The 17,422-nt window shown below is 45.3% G+C and overlaps 2 protein-coding genes across 4 annotated transcripts; both read left to right on the forward strand.

The window, feature by feature from the left end:
* Nucleotides 1-2,647: 2,647 nt before the first annotated feature.
* LOC126990338 (phenoloxidase-activating factor 2-like) lies at nt 2,648-9,385 on the forward strand. Of its 3 annotated transcripts, none has more exons than XM_050848913.1 (7): nt 2,648-2,697; nt 3,568-3,914; nt 4,306-4,493; nt 5,028-5,176; nt 6,406-6,697; nt 8,644-8,847; nt 9,132-9,385. In XM_050848913.1, exons 2-7 carry the CDS (start codon nt 3,575-3,577, stop codon nt 9,303-9,305), a joined length of 1,347 nt encoding a protein of 448 aa, XP_050704870.1. In that variant the 5' UTR covers nt 2,648-2,697; nt 3,568-3,574; the 3' UTR covers nt 9,306-9,385. The 3 variants fall into 3 exon arrangements, with proteins under 3 accessions (XP_050704870.1, XP_050704868.1, XP_050704869.1); XM_050848911.1 differs by having other exon boundaries at nt 2,656-2,697; nt 6,403-6,697; XM_050848912.1 differs by having other exon boundaries at nt 2,689-2,770; nt 6,403-6,697.
* A 2,624-nt stretch (nt 9,386-12,009) lies between these two features.
* Nucleotides 12,010-16,832, forward strand: LOC126990337 (phenoloxidase-activating factor 2-like). The gene is made up of 8 exons (XM_050848909.1): nt 12,010-12,066; nt 13,279-13,424; nt 13,710-13,790; nt 13,979-14,172; nt 14,324-14,472; nt 15,632-15,921; nt 16,403-16,479; nt 16,761-16,832. Exons 2-8 carry the CDS (start codon nt 13,286-13,288, stop codon nt 16,830-16,832), a joined length of 1,002 nt encoding a protein of 333 aa, XP_050704866.1. The 5' UTR covers nt 12,010-12,066; nt 13,279-13,285.
* The last annotated feature ends 590 nt before the right edge of the window (nt 16,833-17,422 follow it).

Here is a 17,422-nt window from a genome sequence, read left to right on the forward strand (position 1 = left end):
GCCGAGATCGCTAAGAACGTTGGGTAATCTTTTTTTATGGGAGTGAAGGTTTAGGTAGTGTCGATTGTGGTGGTAGTGGTTGTGGTAGCAGTATTAGTGATTGTAGTAGTGGAAGTAGTAGTTGTTGTTGTAATAGTGATTTTAGTAGTAGGAATAGAATACTTATTAAAACTCATTCCTTTTTAAATATTCATGTCTGTATTTTTGCTTCTGGCTTCTTATGTCTCCTCCTCCACCTCCTTTTTTCCCCACGTAAAACTGGTAAAAGAAAATACAAGGATACATACATACAATGGGTAAGGAGGTGGGAAGCTTAACGAAATAAGTAGGAAGATGAAAGAAATAGAGAGAAGCTAATTTTGGGGAGTAATGGAGGCTGGGGAGAAACTAGGTAAGGGGAGAAGAAGAGGGATAGGAGAGGCTCATTATGGAGTGTAATGGAGCTGCAGGAAGCTTTGGTGTGTAATATAATGGTAAATTAATTGCGGGTGACCAGTGCTTGAAAATAGACGGGAAAGAGGATGAGAACCACAGTTAGACCATTACCACCACCACCACCGTCACCACTAAAGGCCTATTACACTGGGCAAATTTTCCGTGGATCTTCAGTCAAACCACGATTTCCGCTGGCGTGGTTCTCAATTGTTTCTTGTTATTGCTGATGATGATGATGGTGAGTAATACCGTCGTCCTTCAGTGAAATCTACCGTAGCTTTGGAAGATCGTGGACGCGTCAGAAAACCACGGAAATAGGAGAACCACGCCAGCGGAAATCGTGGTTTGACTGAAGATCCACGGAAAATTTGCCCAGTGTAATAGTCCCTTAACTTACCTCGTGGCATCATCCCCTCCCGTGAAATATCGGCTCCGGTCACACACTTACCTGAGGAGAGAGAAGGATAACATTAATTGAAATACTGATAAATTACACACACAAAACCAACACGTTCCCCGCCACCACCCCTGCCACCACTACCACACACAAAACCACCACAATCACCGCTATTTTCCACTTTTTTTGTGTGTCTTTCCTTTATGTCGCCGGTTTCCGTTTCCGAATTTACATAATATTTGTAAATCTTCGGCTTCTTTCTTTGATGAACTTGTTTTTCCTCCTGCCAAGGGTACCAATTTGCCCGGTGTCGCGTACCTCGCCGCCTTCACGGGGCCATAAACCCTTGAAGGCAGAGACTGAGAGAGGAGGAGGTGGGGGAATAGACCGAAGGGGGCATTATACAAACTATAGAGGGAGAGAGAGGGCAAGGTGGGACGGTATTGAATCTACTACTGTGACTTCTACCACAATTACTACTACTACTACTACTACTACTACTACTACCATCACCACCACTTCTACCATCACCACCACTACTACTACTACTACTACTACTACTACTACTACTACTACTACATATTGTTCTTAAGCTAACAGAGCCAGTGGTTGATACGGCTATCAACCACCGTCGCCTCAAAGTCCAGGTCGGCAATGTAGATGATTTTGGGCACAGGTGACCTGGTTATCTCAGGCAGACCAAGGCTCACCTCAGGAGGGAGAAGAATAGCCTGCATCTCATCCAGGCGACCACACTGCTTGTTTCTTATCCGCCAGTGTTTCGGCGAGTCTTGCGTAGAAGCTCTCATCCCTCCCGACGTCGTGAAGACTAGATGGGTGAAGGAGTCCTGGTCCACATTCGGTATTCTTTCCTCGCACGCTCTGTCTTTCTCCTGTTCATTTCTGTGGGCTGCATCGAGGGTCTTTGGCAACGGTTCATGGGATCAAAGATCAAAGTACGCCCTCTGTCCACGTGTTCAAAACCCTCTGGCGCTAACATCCACTCGTTCATCGCTCGATCCATTTGCCGTGCGTCTGGTGAGGTGTTCGCCTTGTAGAGGAACCAGCATTGGCGCCCCGGTCACGTCACGACAAACTTCTTTCAGCATCTGAGTGAGTGAGTGAGTGAGTGAGCGTGCGTGCGTGCGACGAGCGCCAACAACGTGATAGAAAAGTTTACTTGCTTTCCTTTATCAAAAAACTGATAACACATTCTTTATCCGCTATTATCCTACCGTCCGACGATGATGAAACCACGTCAGTATTATGTGACATAAGTGAATTACAAAGAGCAGAATTGAAATTTGTAGATTTGAGAGTCCAGTTCCTTATGATGAGTTGGAAATGGACTCCCCAATCTGGTGTCCAATCAGCGTCAACCTTACTAAAGCAGCCAAGGATCATTGCAAGCTACACATAAACACTGCATTCGTCGACAAGATATAGAGAAAGATTTAAAGGCTGCATTTTTTTCTTTTTGGTATACAATGTAAGGGAGTCTCTAAAGCACTCAGGATATGCAACATCAGACGCCAGCCTCGCTAGTATACTGGTCCCGAGGTTCTGCCTACGTGTTTGGGGTCACGATTGTTTGGCTGAGTGTCACAAAAACCCTTCTCGCTAATATTTTCCAAAGCTTTATAAGGAAAGGAGGTCTGAGGTCGATTTTGGAGGTTAACGAATAACTCACCATTTATTACTGATGCCGGTTGGCCACTTGTACTTCCTTATATCCCCGCGTGTCGTTGTGGTTAATACATCGGTAAGCAAAATTTGGCAACCTTTCTCTACATTAACTGTTGTGAATACTGATGGCGCATGTGGCATAGCGGGCAGTTCATCCGTGTCCTCCACAGAGTATAGAAGTGGGTGAATACCACTAACACTGTTCCTTGAGGCGGGCTTCGTCTGTGGTCGTCCTCCTTCGTCCTGAGAGGAGTGGGTTGTATCGTGATGGGTGTTTTTTTTTTTGTTTGTTTTTTACGTCTTGGCCTATTGCGCCGGTAGGCTTCTTCCCGGTGGATCCTGGATTCCTGATGGTCGGTCCAAGGCTTCTTCACGGTGGGGCCTGATGGTCGGCCCAGCCCGTTCTGGCGCAGGCGAGTGTTGATAGTGGCGCCATTTTGGAGGAAGTGGTGGGATATTTCAGCGTAAAATGAGCTGATAGTATGTTACTATACCATGACAAAGAAACTGTCAAGAATGGATTACGAGGTATTGAGGAACGATGGACTCTGATGTAGAGAACGCGCTTGTGACCACGGGAAGGGCTACAGTACAGCAGGCACCAAACAACGGGTGCAACATGGGAAAACAGAAAAGAAAACAAGTGAAGGTGTCAAAAGAGATGGTCCAACACTGTTTCAGCTGTGTCTTAACACCTACCTAAACGTGCCGTCGCTGGATGTTGCGATTTTCTCCTCTTGCGGCGGAAATGAAGGAAAGACTAAAAAAATGTTGGGAAGGAAAAACTAAGAAAATGCTGAGCAGCATTGAAAATGATCCTGAGGTTGAACCCAAGGTTTGGGTTTCGTGTTGCACCTAACGAGTTGGCCAAAATTTGAAGTTTGTAAATGGCTATAGTTTCTGGTAGTGAAAATGGCTGTGTTGTGGTTTTTAAAGTAAAGATAATTGAGATGGTGATGGTTGTGACAATCTTCATGGTTGTAGAGACAGCAATTAGTGAGAGGATGCAGAGGGGTATATATATATAATACAATTCATTTTACCCTCAGGCTGAAAATGTTTCCCTCGAGATGGGGAGAAGTGTTTGTAGTGTTGGGCGTGGTGGTGGAGGTGATGGCCGTCCCCAGCCAATATTCCCCTTCCTTTGATTTCTCCTCCGTGACCTTCGTGAGACAGAGGAGGCAGTTAGAAGATACAATAAATTCTGAGTCATTGATTTGTTTGCTTTTGGCAAGCGATGATGGTAAATCCTGTAACTCTTCCCCTGAGAATCCCCCTTCACCCCTCAAAGCACCCCCATTACCCGTGAGCCTGCCTCCCGCAAAGCCACAGCCACCAGCGCCTCTCTGCCGCTGCGTCCCCCACTGGCAGTGCAAGGACAACAAGTTAGTCACAGGTATGGGACTGAGAGAGAGAGAGAGAGAGAGAGTGTGTGTGTATGTGGGTGTGGGTGGGTGGGTGTACGTGTGTGTGTTTGTGTGTGTGTGTGTGTGTTTGTGTGTGTGTGTGTGTGTGTGTGTGTGTGTGTGTGTGTGTGTGTGTGTGTGTGTGTGTGTGAGTGAATATGTGTGTGTGTGGGGGGGGGTTGTGGGGTTGTGTGTGTGTGTGTGTGTGTGTGTGTGTGTGTGTGTGTGTTTGAAGACAAAATATGTTATTTAGAAGTAATGGAACTTCTCGTTTAGTAGTAGAGGATACTAACTATTGAGCTTCAAATAGCAAGGAAAGTATTTGCATGTTAAATAAATGGATGTGTGCCTTTGATCTGGCGTCACTGTCTCCTGCCACAGACGTAAAAGGCGATAGTCTCTCGTCCTTCGCCTTGGACCTGCGAAGTAACCTTGGCTGCGACAACCCCGAAGAGCTGTGTTGTGTGGAGGTGGATGTCAGCGCCACGCCCCCTACCGTGCCGCCCGTCATCCCCCTTTGCGGCGAGAGGAACGACCTGGGTGTCGGTAATACCTTTATTGGCTTCGAGGTGAGCGTGACTTTTTTTCGCCCGTCCCAAAGATATCGCTTGCATCCTCCACCCATCCATCACTTTTTTTTATCCTTTACTCCAGTGATTCCTAAGCTTTTCTTTCTCGGGAGACCTTTGTGAAGCCTCTCCAAAGTCCTTGCTGGAAAGCCCTATTTGTTGGTATTTTGTTATTAACTCCTTGAAGCCCAGAACGTAGTTTTCAATGTACTTGTGCTATCATTAAATGACATCAATGAACATAAACAATACTTTGTAGATATGACTTCTTGTATCTTTGTTCACTAACTATTTTGGCATATGAAGCTGCTTTTCGTAATTTACAGGTAACAACATAAGATATTATATATCAGAGGAAAGACCAGGGCGTGAAAGGTTAAATTCAGCGTCAAAGTGACAAAAAATATATAAATTGTGCTGCATATTCAGTCAATCGCGCGGCACCCGTCGATGGTTGGGAAACAATCCTTTATACTTACAGTTTTTCCTCCTTCCCTCACTCCGTCTCGTTCTCTGCCCTCCTTCCCCGCGCAGGACCAACAGTCTCAGTTCGGAGAGTTTCCTTGGACCGCTGCCATCATCTCCTCTGGCGGCTCTGTTTCGCCTGATAAGCCTCTCTTCGTTTGCGGAGGATCCCTGATTCACCCACAGGTGGTCCTCACCGCAGCACACACCTTGCTCGAGTGAGTGAGAGAGAGAGAGAGAGAGAGAGAGAGATTTGTATGAGCCGTACGTTTTTTTTTTTTTAACAAAGTATGTTTACTGCTGTCAGTGAATCTTCGCTTTCAAAACTACCCTCTTAAGAATTCTGTATTTTAATCTCCATTTCCCTTTCTGGCAGATCTATTTCTGCTGTGGTAGACTATCACTGTTCTTCCCCTAAACGTGTCAACAGTGGTGTTCCACAGGGCTCTGTTCCATCTCCCAATCTTTTTTATCTCATCCATAAATGATCTGCTTTCCATAAAAAAAACTATCTGCATTAATCAACTTCTTTCAACCGAAAACCTTCCCAAAAGACTCTGACCTTGCCATCATTTTTGATTGAGGTAGGAGGAACTTGATGTTCTTTATTGCTTCAAAAACTCAATTTTCCCACCTATCAACTAGACAAAAGTCTTTCAAACACCTACCCCCTAGTCTTTGACTGTACCCAACTGTCTCCTTCTCCAAGTAATATCCTCGGCCAATCCTTAACTTAGAATCTTAACTGGAAGCTGTATCATCATCACCAATTTTCCCCCTCACATATGGTGTCTATGTACAGGGGCTTTCTTAAGCCTTGGACGGAGTATGCATCCCATGTTATTGCAGACACAGCCATGTTGGACAGAAGGGAGTCAAAAGCTTTTTCTCCTCAGCTCTTCTCCACCCCTACCTCTCTAAGTTCGCCGCCGTGTTGTCTCTTTCAATCATCTATCGATATTTAAATATATCGATACTTCGGAACTTGCTAACTGCATCCCATGCCGCGGTCCAGCTGCACGCGACGTTCTACTCTAGCTCACCCCTCTGCTATTCATCTCCCTTATGCAAAAGTTAACCAGCATCTTTATTATTTCATCCCTTTCTCTGGTAAACTCTACAACTGCCTTCCTTCCTCTGTATTTCCTCCTGCTTACGGCCTGAAATCCTTCAAGGGGGAGTGTCAAGACACTTCATCCGGAATGGATCTCTCTCTTGGCCGTTCATTTCTATTTGCTTTTAAAAAAGCGGTGTTGAGCGGCCTTTTTGTTTGTTTTGTTTTAACCCCTGAGCTGTTTCTTTCGCTAAAAAGGATACCCAGCCGTCTCTGATCAAGCAAGGTGCCTCTTCATTATCATTGTTTCGTGAAGCTGAACTAGCTCCAATTTATATGTTTCCCGAGTGTTAACAATGACGCCATTCCTTGCTCCCGCCACTGAAACAGCAGCTACACTGCTGACCAACTGAAGGTTCGTCTCGGGGAGTGGAACTTGGCGGGGAAGACGGAGGCGGTGCCTCACCAGGAGATTCAAGTGAAGGAGGTGCTGCTCCACCCCGACTACCACAAGGTGAAGCAACACTACGACGTGGCGCTGCTGGTGCTGGACCAACCCGCGGTGCTCGGCGCCACTGTTAACACCATCTGCCTTCCGTCCAAACTTGAGGAGTACGTGAGCGATGATTGCGTCGTCTCTGGCTGGGGTAAAAAGGACTTTGACAAGAAAAGCAGATTCCAAGAGGTAAGTTTGGTTGATGGTGTAAAGTATGATAAGATAAAAAGTAATATTTTGCTGATGACTTCTCAGGAAGCAAAGGAACACGAGGAAACTCGGTTAGTTTAGATTTAGTTAGCTCAGAATGGCCTTGACTTGTTAACTTTAACTGTTAACGATAAATCCGTGTTAATGATATATACGCTGCGCCCTTGTTATCACTAGAAGTGTATTAAGCTACAATAATCTCTCTCTCTCTCTCTCTCTCTCTCTCTCGCTCTCCCCGCTGCAAATGTGTTTAATCACATTTCATTCGCTTTTCACACATATTTATCTAAACGATATTTTCTACATTTTTACAAGAGGTTTGAAGGAAGAAGTATTATGTACGACAACACAGCAGTGGAGTAATAAAGATCGTTGATTTAGCCGCGCCCTAACACGGTAGCTGCTGTACTTGCCATTCTTTACTTATAATTGTTTTTTTCTAAATTTCCAAGGTTCTTAATGTTGTCACCGTTTACCAGCTCGTAGCTGAATATACATTGCACATTAATTGCCTAAGGATAATCATTTTATTTTCAATGCAAAAATATGCAGATCCACCAACACCATCGTTTTTTATGTGTTTTCGTTCTTGACAAGATAGAGAGGAAGCTCACAAAAGATGCCTGACCCCTCAAACTCTCGTTAATCATGATCTCTACATTTCTTCCCTGAGTCGCGCCAAATATATTCTTGAACTCACCAAAAACTTCTTCATTAATAGATAATTCCAAAACCTTGCTTTCTATCCCTGACACTAACGTCTATCTCCTACGCTGAACCCTTCGTTCGAACTTTGTCTAAAGATTCTATTCTGGACGATTCAGGGCCTGTTCCTCCCTTCTGACTCCCCTGTGCCAAAATATCCATTTAAAATCTGGGTAAACTTCGGCGACAGTTGGCAAGGCTGCCACCAACTCCTTGGCAGCTGTTGACCAGCTGATCGGCCAGCCAGTTCGCAGACAGTCTTACCGATCGTCGGCGACCGTCTGTAAGACTGTCATTTAAAAAAAATGACCGTTGAGACTTGTCTTGAGATTAAATGCCAGCATGTTGCCGACATGCTGGCAACTAGTTGGACGATTGTCCTAGACAGGCGACGACCGTCGGCAATCGTACTCGCCGACACCAAGACACCAAAAAACTTCACCTCATTCTTGGAGCGTGGGAGCCGACTTGTCAAATCCAAAAGTCGCTGGGTTGTCGTGGCCCAGAGTCGCCATAGTGTGAAAGGGGCCTCAGGCTTTTCGTCTCATTAACTCCACTCCTCTTAAAGCTAGTCTTCTAACTCTTAAATACCCCAGCACTATTGCCTTTCTTTCTATCTCATATCGATATTCTCATGCTAACTGCTCGTGTAAACTTACTAACTGTATGCTCCCACCCCTCCCTCTGCCCAGAATCTTTATCTCATCTCTTTCGCTGATAAGCTCTTGAACATCCTTCCTTCGTCAGTATATCCTTCTCTGCGACTTGAAATGGTACGAGAGGGGAGCATCAAGACACATCTCCATCCGAAATTGACCTCACTCTCTTAACTCATAGCGGGCTTCTTTTCTGTTTTTGTTCTTGAAATGCTTCCTTCGCTGTAAAAAAGAAAAGGAACTTCAAGATGCGATTACATTGTTTTATGGCCTGGGAGGCAGATGCTTTATAACCGAGTTTGAGAAGGTAGACCGAATAGCCCCTTGTAATATTCCCTTATCCTTGTGTCTGCCTTCGAGGAAAGGTTTCTGTGTTGTCGTCCTTTGGAAGTGTTTTGGTGCATGTGAAAAACATGACGTCCTTTTACCATAGTGATGATGCACGGCGGTGACGGGTCTCCTGTTGTGAAATTCAGGAGAGGGTTCTCCCTAGTGTTGCATTGTATATCGGGTGTCGGACGAGTCCTCCGGGGCCGTGCTGAGACACACCTGTCCTCCCCGCAGGTGATGAAGAAGGTGTCGCTGCCCGTGGTGGACCACGCCCAGTGCCAGGCCGCCCTGCAGGGCACGCGCCTGGGGCCTAGCTTCACCCTGCACGACAGCTTCCTCTGCGCCGGGGGGCAGAAGGAGGGTCAGGACGCCTGCACGGGGGACGGCGGCTCCCCCCTGGCGTGTCGCCTGCAGAGTGACGCCCGACGCTACGTGCAGGTGATTCTCTCTCTCTCTCTCTCTCTCTCTCTCTCTCTCTCTCTCTCTCTCTCTCTCTCTCTCTCTCTCTCTCTCTCTCTCTCTCTCTCTCTCTCTCTCTCTCTCTCTGTCTCTCTCTCTCTCTCTCTCTCTCTCTCTCTCTCTCTCTCTCTCTCTCTCTCTCTCTCTCTCTCTCTCTCTCTCTCTCTCTCTCTCTCTCTCTCTCTCCTGATATACCTGCGTTCATCTGTTACTATGTTATTACTGTTAACTCTACAGCCACGTTTCGTGTTGTTCTCCGGCAGGTGGGCGTGGTGGCGTGGGGCATCGGGTGTGGGACCCTCGGCGTGCCTGGGGTGTACGCAGACGTGCTGAAGGCGCGGCCCTGGATCGACCAGGTTATCAACGAGAAGTTTGTCAACGCCGGGGGGCCGAAGTTAGAGTTGCCGATTGATGTGCGGTCCTCCCTAGGAAAGTGAGGCGGAAGTAATATTAGTTTTGTTTGTATGGGAGAGCTGAAAGGAATAAGGGATGGAGAGCAATATATTTTAGCATAATATATTTTGATGTTTGTATCCTATTTTCCTATTGTTTGGCAAGGCTTACAACAGAGATCAAGGTTTCATCCTTGGGTGGAATGACTGCTGTTGTTTGGCCTACTCGTGGACACCCTCTCCTCTATTAACCCTTTGTCTTCGGGTTGGAAAGTGATCGCGGGCTTCCCTTTTCTTGAGTCATGTTGATAAACTTTGCAAAATTGGTGCTCTTCATCAAGGCCATGAATGGTAATTTTGAATAGAAACAATAACTTCTTTTCTCACCGCCAGTACTTCCTCTGCTCGGTGAAACAAAATGTTTTTCTTAGATTGCAGCATCGCGGAGGCATTTATGTTGGAGAGATGAGTAACTTTTGATTAAGCAGAGCGCACCTCCTCGCCTGGGTACAGCTGGCTCATCTTACATCTATGCCTCTCATGCTCCCTGCCTCCTACGCGTAGTAGTAGTACTAGTAGCAATAGTATACCATCATTACCATTATCATCATTATTACCATTATTATCATCATAATGACCCTCCCCCTCTTTCTCAGTGACCTCCGCCAAGTATGGAAGCCACTGTTTGTCTTATTCTTTCCGGCTTTCTCCGGATGGTCTCTCGGGTTCTTGTTAAGTGTTCCATCAGACTCTGTGGAATGCGCTTTCGAGCAGGATCCCATGAACTAACTATATTCTGCCCAGACATGTTCGATGGGGCTGAGGTCACAACCCCAACTAGGCCAGTCCAGGAGCCCCAACACACTCTGGTTTGCAAGCCACTCCTGGACTATTCTGAACATATGTGTATAAACTCTGTCCTGAACAAATCATATTCGTTCAAAAAGGTAGTATTTTTTGGCCTTTTTGTTTATTTTCTTTACTTGTAAAATACGGAGTTGAATATCTTCCGAGATCATTGCTTATGCTGATGATATAGTATAGTTTGCCACCATTTCATCTCCTCGAAAAAGAATCCTAGTGACCTTTGCATTGTACGATGAAATTGGTTGAATAAAACACTTGGCATTTCGAGTATGATATGAAGTTGAATCCAGTGACGGTCATTTGTCTCATAATTGCCATATCTAGATCCCCTTTCCCTAATCACCTTGATATTATTTTTAACAACACCGTGACGGAGAATCTTAACGACTATAATTATGGTGTAACTCACGATGCTAAACTAAGCTTTGAGTTACACCTGTAGTTGATGGCTTTATTAATGTCGTAGAAATTGGGGGTTTCCTTTCCGTAGGTGTCGAAAAAACTCAAACAGTAGCACTAAATTGTCTGTCTCCCATTTTCATTTGTCTCTATTGAAGACTCATTGAAATGTCTTAGTCCGGACCCCTAATCAGGTCAAACTATAACATATTAATTAAAAAAAAATATATATAATACTGAGCATCGGTACCTTGTTGGTTCTCTTACATCATTGTAGAGGATGTATAATGATCATAGTCATCCTTCAACCATTTTCTTCCCCCACCTTTTCAGCAACTAAGGTTAAACTGGGTTACCATATATCAATATTATATGGCATTTTCAGCTATTTGTTTCAATACTACCTAACGTTTTAGAATCTATATGATGTGTATAACTAAATTATGGAACTCACTTCTTAATAATTTTAAGATTTTAATTTTAAGATTAAGAGTAAAGTAAGTAGTACTTAATAAAGCGATTTATACTTTACTCTTAAACTTAAGATTAAAACTGGGTGTATAGTCCATCGAACTCTCCAGAAAGGTTGACAATCTTAGGGTATAATGATTATGATAAAAAGGCGAGGAGGCGGTGGCTGAGTAGATAGCATGACTGCGCTGCATCCAGGACGACGCAGGTTCGCGCCCCGCCCGGTACCATAAGCTGGGATTTTTCAGTCACCGCCGAGTGGCCTAAGACTACCCACATGCTGCCCTGAAGACCACCTAAGGAGCTCCGGGGGGCAGCATGAGCCAATGCAAGATGGCGCCACTATAAAAACTTGCCTGCACCACGACGGGCTGGGGCTGACTATCAGGCCCCATCAAGAAAGCCTTCCGGCGCCATAAGCGAATACGTAGAAATAAAAAAATATAAAAATGATAATGTTAAACCAAAATAAGGCTTGCCAACTGCCCAGAGTAGAAAACAGAATCTTCGGCAAAACTCCCTCTGATGGGCGCCGCGCAGTGGGTCTGGGAGGTTCATTTTCTGGTTGATTTTATTACTTTTTTTTTTTTTTTGCGATGAGGTAAAAGAAGTCTGAGGGAAAAGCAAAAGGATATAATGGAAAGGTCGTACCCACTGTCACACACACACACACAAAAAAAAAAAATAACGAAGAATGCAAATGGCGTTGATCAACTCTAGCTCGAGAAGTTTCATAATAAACTCTCGTGAACAGCAAAAAAAGTCTTCGTAGGAACTGGGAAATAGAGACGGAAGGAAGCCTGCTACCCTGCATGCCGATAAATATCTCTAAAGCTCCAAAAGAATCATGTAAAGTTCATAGTCTATGGGGAGGGAGCATTCATCCTTTGTAGACGCAGGGCAATTGTGTGTACATGCCCTCGAAATGGAAAGGAAAACATTAAAGGGATAGATATGTGACAACAGGTACGCGTTGGCAACCTCTTCTCTACACAGGGATGCTGAAGGGTGGGGTTGGCGGGTATGTGCAAGGTGGCCGAGCAGGTAGTTGATTCTCGGACACCACCAGGTAAAGGAGAGGGCGAATCACGGTTCTCAGCTCTTTCTTCAGGAGGGTTCTGTGGGTTGTGTCGTGACGGGTGGAGGGAGTGGCGGAATATTTCAGAGTGTAGTGAATTGATAGCACGTTGCAGTGGGATATTTCATTATGTTCAAGAAAGAGTTAAGGAAAGACTACGAGGCATTGGGTAAGGTGCGTAAGGTGAGAGGCCAGACATCAGGAAAGAAATAACAAATAGGTCTTACCTGCTTAAATGTGCCGTCGTTCCGTGTTCACATCGCGAGGTTGGTATGAGGGAAAGACAATGGAAAATGTATGTAAGAATGAGGATTTGACCTTGATGTTGCGTGATGATGAAAGTGAAAAATTCTAGACGTGCAAAAACTGGAAGGTAAGAGTTAGTATTCTTTTTGCATTACTAAACGATTGGGGGACTCCCTCACCTGTCGAGGTAATGTTTGGGTGCTTGTGGAAGAACAGCTGGCGATGGCGGTGGCGGTGATGGTGGTGGTGGTCTCGATTGTCGACGTTTAGGTGAGTGAGATGATGTCAGTCTTATATGCCCAGTCTTCCGTGACCACCAACATTCCTTAATCCCATTCTGCTCCCTTAAACACTAGCACAAACTATTTTCTGGTTCTCATCCCTATCCTCCCTCTTTCAGTCATCATCTATCTTTACAGCAAATTATTTTCCTCCTATTTCCAAGTCTCTTTCTTCTGCCGTTTGTATCGTCTGTCGTTAACCCCCCCCCCCCAAAAAAAAAAAAAAAAAATCCCATCTCATGTTCCAACTTTTCCTCTTTTCCCCTTTCTCCCTAACCAACAATTATTTTCCCATTCTCATACTTTATTTCCCATTTTTAACTTTTCTTCTTTCTTTCCGCATTGTTTTACCTAATCTCACATCCTATTACCTCTTATCTACTTATCTCCCTTTATTTCATCTGTCCGTGCTCCTTCACCGTCGGTAGATCATCTTGGCATCCTAGCCAGTTCCTGCAACCTTGTGGCTTCCTCCCCCCTCTCCACTACGGCACCACCCTCTCATGTACACCTCCGTTTTCTATCCCATCTTCCCGCCACCTTCATCTTCCCCCTTAATGTAACGCTCACAGCTAGGAACGCGTTATGTGGATGTGTGTGTGTGTGTGTGTGTGTGTGTGTGTGTGTGTGTGTGTGTGTGTGTGTGTGTGTATATAATCCATTTTTCCTTCCGCAGGATCAAAATGTCTCCATCGAGGTGGGGAGAGATATTCATGATGTTGGGAATGGTGTTGGGGGTGATGGGTCTCCCGCAGCCATCTTCCCTTACCGTCTCATCCTCCACGACCTTTGCAAGACAGAGGAGGCAGCTAGAAAATTTTGGTAATGAAAAGTTGTTATGTATCCTAAAGGCTATTTCTGAAGGTTTGGACGAGAGCTTCTGTAACCCCACTTTCCTTTCTTCTTCCTCATCCGCGACCGTCGTGAGGAAGAAAAGACAGTTGGTAAACCTCATTGGTGACGTAGCGTTAATATGTCTCCTGAATGCAAGTGATCAAGGGAGGGACGGCAGCTCCTGTACCTCTTCAGATGTTGAAAGCTTTTCGACTACCCAACACACCCCACTCGGCCCTAACGCTGAGATAAAAAATAAGTTTCCCCTACCAGGAGCAAACCCCGATGCGGACCCAGCACCTAACTGCCGCTGTGTCCCTCACTGGCAATGCAAGGACAACCAAATATCCGAAAGTACGTAGAGAGAGAGAGAGAGAGAGAGAGAGACTGTGTGTGTGTGTGTGTGTGTGTGTGTGTGTGTCAAGTGTCGCTTATGGTAGAGGCTGTAAATGCTTACTTTCATGTAATAAGCAATGGAACTTAACATTAAAAAGGAAAAAGAAAAAAACAAGTCCCCAAAATCTGGCATCTGTCTCCCGTAGTAGCCGTGGAGGGTGAGGGGCTTTCGTCTCTCGTCCTGGACCTGCGAAGTAACCTTGCCTGCGACGGCGACCCTCAGAAGGTGTGCTGCGTGCTGGTGGATTTCGGCGCCCGGCCCCCAACCGTGCCACCCGTCGACCCTCTCTGCGGCGAGAGAAACGACTTGGGCGTCGGCAGCACCATCCTTGGCTTCGAGGTAAGCGTAACTTTCTTCCCCCGTCCCTGCATCGTCGCCTACATCCTCCACTGACCCATCACGCATTGTTATCCTTTACTTCTAATTTGCACAATCCTTCCTACTCTTTCCCCTCACTCCGTCTAACCCTAAGTTCTCCTTCCCCACGCAGGACCAACAGTCTCAGTTCGGAGAGTTTCCTTGGGCCGCTGCCATCGTCACGTCTCGAGGTTTTGGTTCATCTGATACACCTTTGTACACTGCTGGCGGGTCCCTGATTCACCCTCAGGTGGTCCTCACCGTGGCACACTCCATGCTCAAGTGAGAGAGAGAGAGAGAGAGAGAGAGAGAGAGAGAGAGAGAGAGAGAGTCAGTGAATGCCCATGGTAAAAATGATCCAAACATGATGTCTCTTTATTTATTTACACATACAGGTATATTTACAAGCCCAAAGGTCCACTGGCATTTGCAGTCTATTCACAGGGCATAAATATTTTACATTTCACCAGCTGTTGATCCTCCCTCTCGGGGTGGTCGAGAGATGGGTTCCTTGGGACACCTGGGGAAGGTAAACTCTGGTAACCCGGATGTCACACTGGCCCTGTTTCCCGGGTAATGGAGTCGTACCCAACACAAGTCCACGAAACTTTGTGACGAATAGGAGCACCGAGGCCACGAGTAGCCATTGCGTATGCGCCTAACTTTTCCTTTAAACAGTATTAAAAAAACACTGGTTTAGCAAAGGAGGCAGTACAAAACTCTGATAGGTAGTGTGGTTGGGTGACCCCAGTGGATTTTCCCATGTAATGGACAACTAAATCACCAGGCCCTGACATACATTTCCCCTCGTCGTAAAATTATGCAAAAAGTACCTCAGCGCCCCAATAGCGAACATTTTTTAGCAGGCTTCTGGTGTTGTGCCTTGATTATAAACTCGACAGTGTATCTCAAATTGATAAAAATAGCGGGGTATGCCTTCCACACTAAATAGTCGTCGTTTTAGCTTCAGGTAAAATTCCCGATTTCGTAGGTGCCCGGTGCATTTGGGGTCACCTCGAGAAACAGACTAATCCATGACTCACAGGCGGCATGCCATGCATTTTTTTACATTTTTCATTCCATAATAGAGGATAAAAATAGGTGAAAACAATGATCAGAGAGGTTTAAGTAAAGTGTCCTGTAAAGTATCTTATAAGGTGCTATAAACTTCAAACATACGCAAGAGCTGGGTCACTACTTGTATATGAGGGGAACAGGCTTATCAGTCATGGAATGGATGCCAATTCAATGGGTACCGTTAAGAAAAGGTTAGATCATTATCATGAAGGTTATAGTTCATTTAGACGTTGGAATTGTGATTTGAAGTTTACAGGAGCTGATGTTTGTATGCTGACATGTTCTCAATTTCATATGATAAGTTTAACCCAGTGGTAACACTTATTCCTTCCCTCGCTCCCCACCACTATCCTCGAAACAAAAGCTACACTGCTGACCAACTGAAGGTTCGCCTCGGGGAGTGGAACTTGGCGGGGAAGACGGAGGCGGTGCCCCACCAGGAGATTCAAGTGAAGGAGTTGCTGTTCCACCCCGACTACCACAAGGAGAAACAATACTACGACGTGGCGCTGCTGGTGCTGGACCAACCCGCGGTGGTCGGCGCCACTGTTAACATCATCTGCCTGCCGTCCAATGTTCAGGACTACGTGAGCGATGATTGCGTCGTCTCCGGCTGGGGCAAGAGGGACTTCGATAAGAAAGCCAAGTTCAGGAGTAAGATTTTGTGACGGTGTAACGTACGAGGTCAGCCAGGCCTTGCAAGAGTATACTTCTGGTGCACGTCAGACACCAGCACACTTCATCTATTGACACGTGTGTGTGTGTGTGTGTGTGTGTGTGTGTGGGTGAGGTTATATATAGATTTATATATATATATATATATATATATTTATATATATATATATATATATATATATATATATATATATATATATATATATATATATATATATATATATATATATATATATAGAGGGGTAATTAATAGTTTCAGTGTGTATGGTATGTAATGGGATACAGAAGCATATTGGTGAACGATTTCCTGCCTGTCACTGCTTACATAAACCAGCTGAAACACACCTGTCCTTCCCACCAGGTGATGAAGAAGAGTATCGCTGCCCGTGGTGGACCACGCCCAGTGCCAGACCGCCCTGCAGGGTACTCGGCTGGGGCCTCGCTTTATCCTGCACGACAGCTTCCTCTGCGCCGGGGGACAGAGGAGGTCAGGACCCCTGCACGGGGACAGCGGGTCCCCCTGACATGTCGCCTGAAGTGACTCTCGCTACTACGTGCAGGTAATTTTTTTCTCATGTCATTTTCCTTTACGTACCAGAAGAATCATTTAAGGGCAAACAAATGGAAAATAGAAACGGAAAAGATAAGCTACAAAACCATTGCTCTCTACCCCCCAAAAAAAAAAAAGTCGATGGATAGTTCTAAAGAGGTTTATTAATACACACCCCTCATGAAAGGGTCCGCCATGGGACCTGTAACGATGTGCATTGTAACTGAGCCGCCTCTACAGCCTAGCCCTGTATGTTGTTCTCCGGCAGGTGGGCGTGAGTGGCGTGGGGCATCGGGTGTGGGACCTCGGCGTGCCGGGGGTGTACCGCAGACGATGCTGAAAGCGCAGCCCTGGATCGACCAAGTTATCAACGATCATTTCTCTAACGCTGGGACGAAGAATGAAAACTTGACCTGCGAATCTCAACAGTTTCGTAATGCTAAAGAACAATGTGTTCCCAGCTTTTTTATTTAGCGTATGTCAATATGAATAAATGTTGTTTTATGTAGGTGCCTCTCATGGCGGCTTCTTTTGTGACATATGAACGTTTGAACATTTTCTGCCACTTTCTACGGTATATTGCATTTGTTATAACATTTGTGTAATCACCTGTTCAGCGTTTCAGATTTTCAATACACTTCCAGACCCCAGGTCAGCCCATGCCTATGGACACCCTTGAGTGTTGCTGTTTTAAAGGCTTCTGCTCCTGCTACCGTTGAAATTACGATGACAATCTTTGCTTTTATACCAAAATTCCTTTTTTGTTGTTTCTTCGTTTTGTTTGTCAAAGGCTTAATCTGGTTCTATAGACATAGACTATTTTAAATAAAGAAAATAAAAACATGGAATATTTCACGTTGTATTCGATTCATAGACATTAATTCTGGTTAATTATTTGAGATATTTGACAAGGTTGTTGGTAGGTTTTGC

The sequence above is a fragment of the Eriocheir sinensis genome, unplaced genomic scaffold, assembly GCF_024679095.1.
Source record: "Eriocheir sinensis breed Jianghai 21 unplaced genomic scaffold, ASM2467909v1 Scaffold1562, whole genome shotgun sequence".
In the NCBI taxonomy this organism is placed as follows: Eukaryota; Metazoa; Arthropoda; class Malacostraca; order Decapoda; family Varunidae; genus Eriocheir; species Eriocheir sinensis.